Source organism: Delphinus delphis, chromosome 7, assembly GCF_949987515.2.
Source record: "Delphinus delphis chromosome 7, mDelDel1.2, whole genome shotgun sequence".
NCBI lineage: Eukaryota > Metazoa > Chordata > Mammalia > Artiodactyla > Delphinidae > Delphinus > Delphinus delphis.
Genome location: NC_082689.1, coordinates 9,103,090 through 9,117,921, shown reverse-complemented (window position 1 = coordinate 9,117,921; position 14,832 = coordinate 9,103,090). Strand labels below are relative to the sequence as shown.

Here is a 14,832-nt window from a genome sequence, read left to right as displayed (position 1 = left end):
ACAAAATGGAAATAATAATAAAACTTTCCTCACCATATTATTATGAGAAAAAAACAAGATAACAGAAAAGTTTGCAAATTACAACTGTTAAAGTACAGTACAAATGTTCATCTACCATAATTGATTCCCTCCTCCCAAAATACGGTGCTTTAGGTACCGAGAAGTATAAATGCTTTCCCCATGATTGTATAGCATATATATAATTTAACTTTTCCCACTTGATAACATTTCTACAATTGCTTTTAACAAAAAATAGCTATGAGCCCAAAATATTATTGCAATAATTGATTGCCATTCACTGGCTGATCAACTTTTGTACAGGACAAGGCAGACATGGCTGTGGTGACAGTTGCCACACTGCCCCATGTGTGACCTCATCTGCTGCCTCAGAAACTCAGCCTGGCTCTATCCCAGGTCTCAGAGAAGGGAAGGGAAAGAATCTTGCCTATTCTTCAGAGTCCTCCATTTTTTTCTCTTTTGAATATAGTGAAATATTTTTTTAAAGTAAATGTTGGTAGTAATCACTGTCCTTCTCATTGCATGAGGGTCAGAGTATGCACACAGGGCAGGAAGTCTGCTCCTGCCCTCCCCTTTCGGACGGCTGTAGAGCCCCAGAGAGGGGACTCAGCTATCCTGCTGTAGATTATGAACCCAAAACGAGTAGCCCAGATTCACGTGGCGGGAGGTCAGGTTCTGGGGTATTCACAGTTGGGGGCACACCCTGGCCACAAAGGGAGCTCAGCTTGTCTTGGTCTCACAGGCACCTCGGAGAAGTGTATACAGGATGCACATGGAAATTGGTTCACCCTCAGGGAATTTGAAATTGAAGGAAACCACGAAGCGTCCAAGAACTGGAAGCTGAGTGTGCGCTGCGGGGGATCGCCCCTGAAAACCTTGATTCAGGTATTCTAGTGACAAAGTGCTACAATCAAGGATTTAGTGCCACAAGTCATCAACTTCCAGCTTTAGCAGAATTTCCAGAAAACCATCCTGACGCCCCTTGCCTGGGTCACATGCGCATATTATCACTAACATTCCATGTGGCTGTTATATTTGCTGGCTTACATTACAGCTTAATCCTCTAAGTGCATAAACTCTTACACTTAAAAAATTTTTTTTAATTTTTATACAATTTTTAAAGGCTACTTTCCACTTACAGTTAACAGTTACTACAAAATATTGGCTGTATGTTGTACAATACATCCTTGAGCCTATCCTACACCCAATAGTTTATACCTCCACTCCCCCACCTCTATGTTGCCTCTCCCCGCCTCCACACTGGTAACCACTAGTTTGTTCTCTATGAGTCAGCTTCTTTTATGTTATATTCACTAGTTTGTTATATTTTTTACATTCCACATATAAGTGATATCGTACAATATTTGTCTTTCTCCATCTGACATATTTCACTTAATGTAATGCCCTCCAAGTCCATCCATGTTGCTGCAAATGACAACATTTTGTTCTTTTTTATGGCTGAATAGTATTCAAACTCTTACATTGTTGAAGGTAGGACAGTAAATTATGGCCTTGGCACTGCCACTAATAATTGCCACTGGGTAATTTGGTCACAGGAAAGTAAACTAAATTTGGCGTGGGAGGGTCTTAGACTTTTGGAGGGGGCCAATGTTGAAAGTAACAACAATAGAACTATGTGTCTGAAAATAATATATCAGAATGAGTGTTTTCTGGATAGCCACCTGAAATTCATTCTTGAAAAATAATATTTTTAAATGAATTTAAAAATATCTCTTTGGGGCTTCCCTGGTGGCGCAGTGGTTGAGAGTCTGCCTGCCGATGCAGGGGCGCGGGTTCGTGCCCCGGTCCGGGAAGATCCCACATGCCGCGGAACGGCTGGGCCCGTGAGCCATGGCCGCTGAGCCTGCGCGTCCGGAGCCTGTGCTCCGCAACGGGAGAGGCCACAACAGTGAGAGGCCCGCGTACCGCAAAAAAAAAAAATATCCCTTTGGTTCTCATCTCGGCCCCCTGATGTGGACAAAACGGGCCGGGTCTCTGTCACAGATGAACCCATGCCTTCTGACTCTGTCATGTGCCCCAGATGGTCCTTCCTTGTGCCACTCTAATGATGAGCAAATATTTATTGAATACATCTAAAGCCACAGGGACTGTAAGGTGTGGCCCCCAGCCCCTAACCAGGAGGAAGGCTGCACGTTTATAAACATAGGATTGCACAGCTCATAGATGCCATAATGAGATTCTCTGGCAGGAAGAGATGCAGAAGCTTAGGGGAGGGAAGTTCATTTCTGTCTTTGAGGTTGAGGACAGTTTCATGGAACAGTTTGCACTGAGCTGGGTCTTAAAAGAAGAATAGTTCTGACAAGCAAAAATGTCATAATAAGGAATTCTATATAGAAAGGATGGCATGAAAATCCTCCCCAGGAGTGTCAAGAAGTTGTGGGTTATAAGACTCAATACATGAGCTGGGCTGATTGTGGAGGTCCTGCGGCCCCAGAAAGGAGGCTGAACCCTTCATTTAATCATGGAGGAATTGTTGGAGGTTTGGGTTAGGGACTGACAAAGTTGAAAGAGTGTTTTAGAGGTATGAATCTGATCAAGGAATGCAAGATGGATAAGAGGGTAGAGTGCTTTAACCCATGGAGACCTCAAATGACCTTCACCACCTTTCTGCCTGATCCACCCCATTCGACCTGCAAGGCCCAGCTCAAACAGCACACTCTGTGCTGAAGTCCTTTAAAATTCACTGAATTTGTTTCCTATTGCTGCTATAAAAAATTCCCACAAACTCAGTGCCTTGAAACCATGTAAATCTATTATCTTACAGTCCTAGAGACCAGAAGTATGAAATCAGTTTCACTGGACTCAAGTCAAGGCGTCGGCAGGGGTGGTTCCTTCTGGAGCCTTCCAGGGAGAATGTGTTCCTCCCCTTTTTCAGCTTCTGGAAGCAGCCTTCATTTCCTGGCTCGTGGCCCCTTCCTCACATCACTCCAACCTCTTCTTCTGTCAACACATCTCCTACTACTCACTCTGACCCTCCTACCCACTCTTGTATGGACCCTTGCGATTACATTGGCCCTACCCAGATAATCAGAATCATCTTCCATTTCAAGCTCCTTCATTTAATTACATTAGTAAAGTTCTTTTTACCATGTAAGTTGACACATTCATGGGTCGGGGGATTAGAACAAATTCATGGGTCGGGGGAGCATTATTTAGCCTACTATACTCACCCATCTCTGGATCCCAAAATACTCCATGAGAGCACAGTTTACACTTTATCATCCTTACCCCACTATATGCCAGGTTTTCCCACTTGTCTCCCCGAAGGCCTGGATACCTTTGTGTGTCCAAGGCCACTGATGGGGTCTGCCAGCTGTCAATCACTCACCAGGTGTGTGCCAATGGAGCTATAGCACGCAAGGTATAAAGATAAAAGCTAGAGGGGTACTGGGAGAATGGAAAGGAAGTGGTGGGTGTAGACGCGGTTGTAAAGGAAAATCTGGCAAAACTTTCTAAGGAGAGCAAGAGAGAGGATGCAGTTTTTAAAGCTGACTTTAAAGCTGAGTCTGGATAACAGAGAGCACCATGTTACAGACTTGGAGAGGAAGGTTATTTTCCATGAAGGCCCCTTGAGTTTATGCTGATAATGGGACATGAGGGGAAGGTAGTGGAATTACCGATCTCACAAAGTAGAAACAAGGACCCATCACAGCATGAATCTCATTTTTCTTTCAGGAAGGATTTCTACAAGACCCACCAAGAAAAAGAAAAGGTAATTATCACAGGACCTTCTGGCCATGTCTCATCTACCACATTGTTGACTTTCCATCTCTCTGGCTTTATTTTATGGTTTCTAAATTAACCAATTATGTTGAAACTTGATTTTATAATATGGTGCTTTTTACACTTGCTACTTCCAAACATTTCAGCGTGTGCGGCCAGGACTTCTTTGAGCATTAAAACATTTGAGATAGAGGTGCAGGGGTAATCCTTAAAAATATATAATGAGGCAGAACTGACCTTGTACATTTGTTTTAGAAAAATATGTGAATGGCATACGGTAAGTCCCCAACATACGAACCTTCAAGTTGCGAGCTTTCAAAAATGCGAACGTGCGTTCGCACGTCCAATCACTTAAGTTAGTTCCCGTGTCTGGTGTACATTGTAACGTGCGCGCATCCTCTACAAGTGGTTGTGCTTTTGTGTACTTTACTGTACAGGACTGTAGAGAGTACAGTAGTACAGTGTCTTTATTTCAAGCTCAGATTGTCCGAAAGCAAGTGTAAAAGCAGTGGTGATGTAGCTGGTACTGCTAGGAAGACCCAGGAATTGAAGGCCCAGAGGAAGGACAGAGAGAGACAAGAGGAAGAAGTAACTGAAGAACCGAAGAGATTCACAACGTAGGAAATGGCAAGGGGATTTTCTTTATTTGAAGAGGCACTGTTAGTTTCTGAGGTGCAGGCCCGAATGTAGAACGTTACGTGAGCCTGTGCTCCGCAACGGGAGAGGCCACAACAGTGAGAGGCCCGCGTACCGCAAAAAAAAAAAAAAAAAAAAAAAAAAAAGTTTTCTTTACTTTTTATGTTTGTTTTTTATGTATTATTTGTGTGAAAAGTATTATAAACCTATTACAGTACAGTACTGTATAGCCGATTGTGTTAGTTGGGTACCTAGGCTAACTTTGCTGGAATTACAAAGGCACTCTCGGAATGGAACTCTTACTATACTTTTTTTTTTTTTTTTTTTTTTTGGAGTATAGTTGATTTACAATGTTGTGTTAGTTTCAGGTGTACAGCAAAGTTAATCAGTTATACACATGCATATATCCACTCTTTTTTTTAAGATTCTTTTCCCATATAGGCCATTACAGAGGGCATACTATCTTAAAATTAGACATAAAAGATGGAGTTGGAGCTGGAAAAGTATGATTTTGAAAGGCACAAAAAAGTACATTTAATGACTATTGCTTTTGCAACACTGATTTTATTTTCATTGGTTTTTCTGGGTTCTAGCTTTAATGAAATAAGAATTGAGCAAAATGGAAACATCTCATGGTCACTCTAGCTAACCTATTATAGACCTAATGTAGAATCCCCCTTTGGAACGGATATATAGCCATATGTCACCTGGTAAAGGAAAAAAACAAAACCTCTCCTTCACATGCACACACACACTTATGCTAAGTCCTTTTTCAAGGGAAACTTTATTTCCTTTATGGAGATGACCCTTTAGAGAATAGAGTGATTGGGAAGCAGATGTGCCCTGTGGGAGAGGCTGCTGACCTGGAAAGCTCTTTCCTTTGTGTAGAGGCCCTTTGGCCCCAACAGAGGGGCTTTGCAGACTGCAGTTCCATCTATGAAGGCAAATTCTCTCTCCTTCAAAGTAGCATGTGAAGTTCATGGACCAGTGGTTTCTATGCTGTGTGGATTTCAGGGAAGGCAGTCAGATAGTTGATGTCTTCCTCTCCAAGACAAGGTGTGAGAGAGAACATGTGAAGTGAAAAAAGGAAATAGAAAAACTTCCATTTTCCTGACTTCCAACAGCAGTGACCTTGGTCATCTCAGTCAAACCAGGAAGTCGAGGTCTTCACAAAGCTGGTTTCTGGGGCTACCAGCTCAACTGACTTTATGCTAAAGACTCAGTAACTAAGCTCTGCATCCACTGGGTTTTCTGAAGAAAGAGATGCTATTAAGGCCAAATGTTTCTGCCCAGTCCTAGGGAGTCAAGGGTAATTCAGTCTGGGTTAATCAATTGAGTTGACCGTCTCCCACCCTTTATCACAGGCGCCCTCTCTCTGTTCCCTCTGCGCTTACAGCTATTAAGGTGTGACCACCTCAGTTCTCAGAGGGTCTCTCCAGAGCCTCTCTTCCTTTCCCAGCCCCTTGGCTTCTGCCATTTGTGTCCTCTCAGGACCAAATGGCATAAGAAACCCTGAGCCAGTAGCCTAAAAATAGTGGTCAGCATCCATTAGGATGAGAAAAAGGAAAAGCGGTTACATGGCCCCATGCCAGGGCCACTCAAGTCTATGTGGGGATGTCCCCAAGGATGTCCCTAACAGGCCATTCCTCGAGCTCTCCTACTGAAAGGGAGCACATGCACGAGATACAGCTTACGGCCTAGAATTTCCTCCCATGTGTGAGTTTTGTGTCTCTTCTTCTTATATTGAATTTATAGATGAAAAGAATTTACAAATTGAGGTGTGTTCCAATTCACCTCAGCTCACTGGGCTCAGGGATGATATTCTGTTATGATTTGGAAATAGCAGGACATCTTGCTTTGGCTCATAATATTGTATTATAAGTAGGGGCTCTGCATTCTTGTAAGCAATGGACCTCACAGAAGCACTAAGAATGAGATGAGATATTTAAAAATGACAGCAGGACTGGTGATGGGCTGGATGTCTGGGGTGAGGAAAGGGAGGAATCTGTGTTCACTTCCAGGCTCCTGGGTGGATGGTGGGGTGCTTAGTGAGATGAGGGGGGCACTGAAAGAGGAGCAGATTCAAGACAGGAAGTCAAGGACTGTGGTTTGGGGGCAATATGGGTTTTAGACATGATGATAGACATCTAATTGGAGATGATGGAAAGTAGAGTTTGGATGCTCAGGGACTCACAAAGAGACCAGAGACACAGATCTTAAAGCCTAGGGACAAATGTGGTAGGTGTGGTCACGGGAGTAGTCGTGGCCATCTAAGAGAGTAAAATGAGCAGGGAACATGGGGCAGAGCCCTACAGAATTCCAACTTTCCAAGTGAGGAAGCTTAAAAAAAGAAGCAAAGTGCTAGGAAAAAATCTAAGAGAATGGAGTGTCATGGAACGAAGCATAAAGAGTGTTTCTAGAAGGAAGAGGCGGAATGGCACTCCCTGCCACCTCCCCATTTCCTCACCACCCACCAAAATCCCAGCTACCCATCACTGGGTGGGCCAGTCCCCAAGTCTATGCATTGTTTTGTATGTAGATTGTCACACAAGGATGTGAATTCCTTCTTCCAGCCCATGGTGTAGAAAGGATAGCTTCATCTATGATGAAGAGCTGCTACCCATTGGATGAAATGTTTCCTCACCACATGGTTCTCTTTCCACTCAGGTGGCCCAGGAGAGGGGCCAGGTGCCCATCCTTTGGCCATTTCTCCAGCACAGACACACGACCCTCATACATAGAAATTGTAGTATATAGGGATTCACATGTTATTGCCACATAGATTAACACCAAAAAGAAAAGGAAAAAATGTAATTCCCCTTGCCCACCAATGGGCTCATTCCTTGAACAATTCTTATTTTGGTCTATAAATTCTGTTGTTTTAACGTGTGTTTGTTACTCCACGATACTTAGATGCAAACACTGTCAAATTTTTAACTTCACAAATGAAATAAAATCTGGCTAAAGGTCCCACATATTGAGATTGATGAAAAATCCAGCACCAATTAATTTTGTGGCCCCATCCATCTTCCTTATACAGGACAAAGCACCAGGTTTCCACGGGCTCAGAAAATTAGGGTAAAGCCTTGGCCTTCAACTCCAGTGGTTGCCATTACCACACTCCCTAGCCATTGAGACATGGCACCTCCACACCTTACTCGCCAAGCTAAGTCATAGGACAGCTTCCCCTAGGCTCCCAGAGTCAAAGAGCTCTGTCATCCCTGGCATCCACCGGGTTATCTGTGCCCATGGTCTTTCCAACCAGAGGCACTGTCACAGGCTCAGGGGCCCTCTAGGCACAAAATCCATAGACCAGAAACTCATCCCCAGGCCCTTCAACTCATGGAGAACTTATGGCCAAGAAAATGGGATGCAGGGATATCTCAGATGTTTATTCTGTCATATTAAATTGTCAGTAAATCACTCTTCAATGAGGCAATTTAGATGATGCATGGTAGACAACTAGATAAGACACTGTATTCCTGAGTTAGGTTTTGCCTGCAGAATAATAAATTTCTCAGATTATCTTTAATTGATCCTATTTTGTTGCTGTTACAAGCCTTCCTGTGTCAGAATCTCTGTCTTTATAAAGAAAACTTTAAAGGTCTAACACACAGCCACTTCCTCCTGAGCTTCACTGCAAACCAGCATGTCTTCTTCTGAAATCCCCACTCAGTATTGTTCCTTACTATTTTGAGGAGAAAGGTTTACAAGTATCACCTTGGTACAAGTAAATGCTGTGTGTTCTAGAGTACCAATGTGTCGACTATCTAGGGTCTCACTGATCCCAGTGATGTCTATATTATCTCCCCTTCTAGCCAGAAAACTCAAATGAATGCGAGGTATGCCGTAGAAAGACCGCGCTGTTCTCCTGTAATACTTGTTCGAGGTTCTTTCATGAGAAATGCCACATCCCACCTAAAGATGCTGACAGATTAGTGAGACTTGGCCCCCTCCTGCCCTTCCTTCCTGTGGTACAGCTCCTCCCACCATGCACACTCAGCCTGCAATTTTCTCTGGTTGTATGTGTCTTGATTCAGAAGAAGAGTCCTTAAGCATCAGGATCCAGAAATAAGAACAGTGCTGGCAGCAGTAGATTAATGAGAAGAAAACTCTTCAAGTGGTGATTAGGTATAATAGAGAAGTAACCCCCACGTCCCTCAGGTGGTTCCCACACCCATGCACTTTGATGGGGTTATGATGCCATACATTAGCTGCTGGTTTAACACATATACCACCTGCTATGGGAACATCACATAGCTGACAAAGCTGGGACTGTGATGAGCCTTCAGAAGGTGATCACGGCAGTCTATCAAGTCATCTGACCCTGAATCACAGGGTACATGATAAGATCCCTGAATTCTGCGGGTATGAGTCCACTGCTGCATTTCCTTTGTTGTAAAGTGTATCTTCGGTCAGATGTGATGATATGTGAGCTAACACGTAGATTGATAAGGCATTCTAGAAGTGGTAGAATTGCTGTGGCCAAGGATGATCTCTACCAGGATTATGTCTGTTCCTATGAGGATAGAGCACTGTCCCTCCATAATGGGAGGAGTCTAGTGTAATTCATCTGCTCCTATGTAAGTCCCAGAGAATGTGTCACCGCAGGATTCAGCGTAAACCTCTGCAGTTGGGCAATCTGCAGAGGCAGAAAGCCCCACGTTTTTTTGAGCTCGTGTAGAGTCCCCACCCCTGCACTGTGGACACTGTAATGCTTGCCCCTTGAGCAAGCACTGGGGTGGCCAAGGAGAGAGGTTAAATGACATCTCTAGGATGGATCGCTGTATCCAGGTCTCAGATTATTGAGAATTGAGAGCTCCCCAGCACAGAGAACCTGGTAGTGGAGATCTAGGGGCAAATGGAAGATACCTGTCACTCTATCGGTAATTTCCTTTCCAAGAAGTTTCTGCATCACAGATGCTAGACACAGAGATGACAATGCCAGAAAAAACGATGCCTATGGCTTATGCTCTGTGCTTATTCAGCAAAGTTGAGAAGAAGGGCTGTTTTCCTGATTTTTACTGAGTTGATGTCTCATTGAGGCCCAAGACTCCAGTACTTAAGGTACCAATTTCCCCTTCTCGTTTCGGGCAGGCAGAATTCATTACCAAACTCACAGTGGCTCAGATGAGAACCTAAGTTTTGAAGTGAATGAGTGTCCTTATGCACCATGGCACCTTACTTAGCCTTCTACAGTTATTGATGGGAGGGCTGTCTTCGGCAGTTGAGCCCAAATGGGGCTCTAGTGCAGAGGGGTGTCAGAGAGAAGTTGAATACAGGTGGAAACTACCAGTCATTCCTGAACAGAGGACTTTAACAGCTATAGAAACAATGGTTGATTCACAGAGAAACTGCCTTTGCTGACCTTATATCCGACCTCTCAGGAACCCATGGAGCTGCACCTTCTGCAAGATAAAGGATCTTCAGGAAAGGTGCCCAGAAAGCCAACCATGTGATCAGCAATCTGAGGTCCTGAAGAAGCTGATGCTGAGTAAAGAGAAGTTAGTGAGTTGAAATGTAAACCTAAGCCTCCTCCTTTCTGTTTACACAAGAGAAGAAGCACCATCTTGCAGGGGGCAGGAGGAATGGTGCCCAAGTACAAACAGCAGTCGGTTTGAGATGATCTTTTAAATGTAGCCCGTTTCTAGTTCCCCCTTCAGAGTCTCCACTGCTACATGATGTTGTGCCTGTGGCCCCACTGACCAACTTCCTGTTGCTGTGTGAATAACACACTTCCTTTTCAAACTTTTTTTTACTGACATTCCTGCTTATTTACTTTTCTAAATAAAAATCTTAAACTTCAGATTATCTTATTGAGTAATCTGGGGTGAAATTCGCAAAAGAAAATATCAGGTCTTTCTATAAAGGATCATATTATGTGCTTCCGTTTCCTTGAATCTTTTATTAGGTTCTTAAGTAAAGTTTTCTCTTCTTTTCTCCTCCCCACACAGGACTTAGTCATTTCTTATTTTACTCTCAGGTATTTAATACTTTTTTGTCATTTTGAAAGTGACCTTTTTCCCAATGTATTTTATTACTGATTATTGCCTATTATAGAAAGATATAGTGACATACATTCTGGTCACTGATTACCTTACTGAATACTGGATAGCATCCTTTTTGGCCTCACACCCAGTGGCATCAGGAAGCCCATAGTAGATGCACAGCATTTCTAACTTTCAGTTTGTACAATCATAAATGGTACAGCTGATGGGAGCATTCCTCACCTCTGACAATTCTTGGTTCTGTTGGGGAATGACTCTGCCATGGCATCCTGGTGACCTTGCATGTTTCCACATAGGCCACATAGGCAAGACTTGTCTGTAGCTGATCTAAGTCTTGAGAATGCCCTATGATCCTTCCAGAACATGAGAGTCTGGGAAGCTTCTGAGCAGCTGCTACAAGGCCATTTCCTACTCACCACCTTATCTCCCAGAGGTTATCATGACACACTCTCCTCGTGTTCCAAGTTCTGATGAGGTATGAGGCTGTTTGCCTCCTTTTTAGGGCACAAAAAGTTATGTGCCCTAGACAAAGGATTAATCTCCAAAATATATAAACAGCTCATGCAGCTCAATATTAAAGAAACAAACAACCCAATCCAAAATGGGCAGAAGACCTAAACAGACATTTCTCCAAAGAAGACAGACAGATGGCCAAGAAGCACATGAAAAGCTTCTCAACATCACAAGTTATTAGAGAAATGCAAATCAAAACTACAATGAGGCATCACCTCACACCAGTTAGAATGGGCATCATCAGAAAATCTACAAACAACAAATGCTGGGGAGGGTGTGGAGAAAAGGGAACCCTCTTGCACTGTCGGTGGGGATGTAAATTGATACAGCCACTAAGGAGAACAGTATGGAGGTTCCTTAAAAAACTAAAAATAGAATTACCATATGATCCAGCAATCCCACTACTGGGCATATACCCAGAGAAAACCATAATTCAAAAAGACACATGCACCCCAATGTTCATTGCAGCACTATTTACAATAGCCAGGTCATGGAAGCAACCTAAATGCCCATCGACAGACGAATGGATAAAGAAGAAGTGGTACATATATACAATGGAATATTAGCCATAAAAAGGAACGAAACTGGGTCGTTTGTTGAGACGTGGATGGATCTAGAGACCGTCATACAGAGTGAAGTAAGTCAGAAAGAGAAAAACAAATATAGTATATTAACACATGTATGTGGAACCTAGAAAAATGGTACAGATGAACTGGTTTTCAGGGCAGAAGTTGAGACACAGATGTAGAGAACAAACATATGGACACCAAGGGGGGAAAGCGGCGCGGGGGTAGGGGTGGTGGTGTGATGAATTGGGCGATTGGGATTGACATGTATACACTGATGTGTATAAAACTGATGACTAATAAGAACCTGCTGTATAAAAAAATTAATAAAATAAAATTCAAAAATTTTAAAAACAAAAAAGAAAAGCACTGTCAAATACTCAAAGTTTGGAAAAATGAAAATAGGAAAGAAACATGCTACTGTAAATAACAGCAAGTTCTTACTAGTCCCAGAAGAAATGCCTTCCATATAACGTTTCTGCAGAGGTTATATGGGGACTTGCCAGTATTCAGTGCTACTTACTTTTCATGAACATGCCATATCAGGGTGGCCTGCCCCTGGAAATGTAGCAGAAGTCGAATATAAATGCCCAGGGGCTGTTCCTGGTGCAAGAGCTTGTTTAGTTAATGCAACAATTTTTCCCATAAATATATTTATAACCCTGGTCTGTCAACATCAGTATAGTCTCAATGATATGTCAGTTTTTAGGGAAAATCAAAACATAACTAAAAATTTAAAAAATAAATAAATAAATAAATAAAATTAGAAGAATCAAAGAAAGTGAAAAGACAACCTACAGAATGGGGAAAAATATTTAGAAACCATATATCTGATAAGGGATTAATATTCAGAATGTGTAAAGACTTCCTGAAGGTCTGCAAACAACTCAATTCAAAAATGGGTCAAGTATCAACAGACAATTGGTTTAAGAAGACGTGGTACATATAGACAGTGGAATATTACTCAGCCATAGAAAAGAATGCAGCAACATGGATGGACTTAGAGACTGTCATACTAAGTGAAGTAAGTCAGATAGAGAAAGACAAATATTATATAACTTATATATGGAATCCAAAAAGTAATACAAATGAATCTATATACAAAACAAAAACAGATTCACAGACATAGGAAACAAACTTATGGTTACCAAAGGGGAATGGGAAGACCGAGGTGGGATAAATTAGGAGTTTGGGATTAACAGATACAAACTACTGTACATAAAACAGATAAGCAACAAGGATTTACTGTATAACACAGGGAACTATATTCAATACCTTATAATAACCTATAATGGAAAATAACCTGAAAAAAATATATATATATAACTGAATCACTTTGCTGTACACAATATTGTAAATCACTTCGCTGTAACACAATATTGTAAATCAGCTATACTTCCATTTTTAAAAAATGGGCAAAAGAATTGAGTAGACATTCTCCAAACAAAGAAGACACACAAAAGGCCAATAAGCAAATGAAAAGATGTTCAGCATCATGTCATTATGGAAATGTAAGTCAAAATCACAGTGAGATATCACTTCATATTTACTAGAATGGCTATAATAAAAATAATAATTTAGGGCTTCCCTGGTGGCGCAGTGGTTGAGAGTCCACCTGCCGATGCAGGGGACACGGGTTCGTGCCCCGGTGCGGGAAGATCCCACATGCCGCGGAGTGGCTGGGCCCGTGAGCCATAGCCGCTGAGCCTGCGCGTCCGGGGCCTGTGCTCCGCAACGGGAGAGGCCACAACAGTGAGAGGCCCACGCACCGCAAAATAATAATAATAACTTAAACACACACACAGGAAATAACATTAGTTAGGATGTGGAGAAATTGGAACCATCATGCTTTGCTGATACGGCCGCTGGGGAAAACAACTGGGCAGCTCCTCAAAAAATTAAACATGCAACTACCATACAACCTAGCAATTCCACTCCTAGGTATATATCCATAAGAAAGCAGGAAATCAAACAGATATTTGTACACCAATGTTTATAGCAGCATTATTCACAATAGCCAAAAAGTGGAAACAACCCATGTCCACCAACAGGTGAGTGGATAAATAAATGTGGTGTATACATACAATGGAACATTATTCAGCCATAAAAAAAGAATAACAATTTTAGCATACGCCACTACATGGATGGACCTTGAAAACATTACGCTAATAAGCCAGACACAGGACAAATGCATGATTCTAATTATAGGAGAAACTGAGAATAGGCAAATTCATAGAAACAAAAAGTAGAATACAGGGTACAGGACCGTGTAAGGGGGTGTATGTGCAGGGAATGAGGAAGTTATTTTTTAATGCATACAAAGTTTACGTTGGGGACGACAAAAAAGTTTTGGAAATACATAGTGGTGATGGTTACACAACATTGTGAATGTATTTAATATCACTAAATTATCCACTTACAAATGATTAAAATGATAAATATTGTTATATACACTTTACCACAATTTTAAAACTGCTAACTGGAGGGGGCGCATATTATTTGAATCTGGAGCTTTGTGTTAATTATTCCAACTAAGTTGTCACCTGGTGCTCTCTGGAGAGCCAGGACACTGGAGCTGAGTATATTTGGGGACAGAAAAGTAAATGGCGTGGAGGGGAGGCAAATTCTCAGCCTAGTGGAGAATGAGATCTTACAGGTCACTCAGGTCCTGACCAATACCAGAAACTTCTCAGAGCCACATCTGAGCTTCTTATTCTGTTGGTTTCGACTATCTACAAACAAGCAGTGGCAGAAAGCACTGGGTGCCAGCTTTTAAGCAAGCCTTCCAGGAGGTCTACTCCTCTTCTCCCTAAATTCCACGACACCCTGCGGTGAACTAGGTGACCAGGTAACCTTAATGATTTAACAGAAAACAAAAGTGAAGAAATTCAGAATGAGAAAGAATTCCTACCTCTTGCACCTCGTTCTTCCCTAAAGGAAGGAACCCTGTTCGGACCCAGTCCCTTCCTGCGTCACAGGACGAGCCACGGAAGCAGAGCCTGGGTAATAAAAGGTCAGGCAGGAGCGGTTTTCTTCCAGCAAACACCGGATACGGAAAACGGGGCGGGGACTCCCCCGCCAGCCCTGGATTCGCTCTCCTTCTTGCACAAGCTCCCTTACTGGAAGTCAGCTGCTGGGGGCGCAAGTTCAGCCCGGCTGGGAGCCACCCACTCACTTTCCCGAAGCACCCTCCCCCAACCGTCTTCTCCCTAACCCCCGACCCAAGACCTCCGCAATCAGCGACCTGATGTCCTGGGGTCCTCCAGGAATCGGCTGCAGCCTTCGGCCGGTGTCAGTTTTCATCCGGAGCACACAGAGCAGAATGAAAGGAAAGACTCTACTACCGG

General features: G+C 42.7%; 1 protein-coding gene and 1 long non-coding RNA gene across 3 annotated transcripts in view; one reads left to right on the top strand and one right to left on the bottom strand.

Annotated features, from left to right (window-relative positions):
• Positions 1-11,180, top strand: part of LOC132428314 (nuclear autoantigen Sp-100-like) — an 84,091-nt gene extending 72,911 nt beyond the window's left edge. The window contains exons 12-14 of one of the 2 annotated variants that reach the window (XM_060015957.2): positions 761-903; positions 3,715-3,751; positions 9,786-11,180. In XM_060015957.2, coding sequence (XP_059871940.1) covers positions 761-903; positions 3,715-3,751; positions 9,786-9,817 — 212 coding nt within the window. In that variant the 3' untranslated portion in view covers positions 9,818-11,180. The remainder of the gene's footprint in view (positions 1-760; positions 904-3,714; positions 3,752-9,785) is intronic. The other variant, XM_060015956.2, reaches the window with a different exon arrangement.
• LOC132428315 (uncharacterized) overlaps positions 1-14,507 on the bottom strand; it is a 37,038-nt gene extending 22,531 nt beyond the window's left edge. The window contains exon 1 of the long non-coding RNA XR_009520101.1: positions 14,397-14,507. This is a non-coding gene — a long non-coding RNA (uncharacterized lncRNA). The remainder of the gene's footprint in view (positions 1-14,396) is intronic.
• Positions 14,508-14,832: the final 325 nt, after the last annotated feature.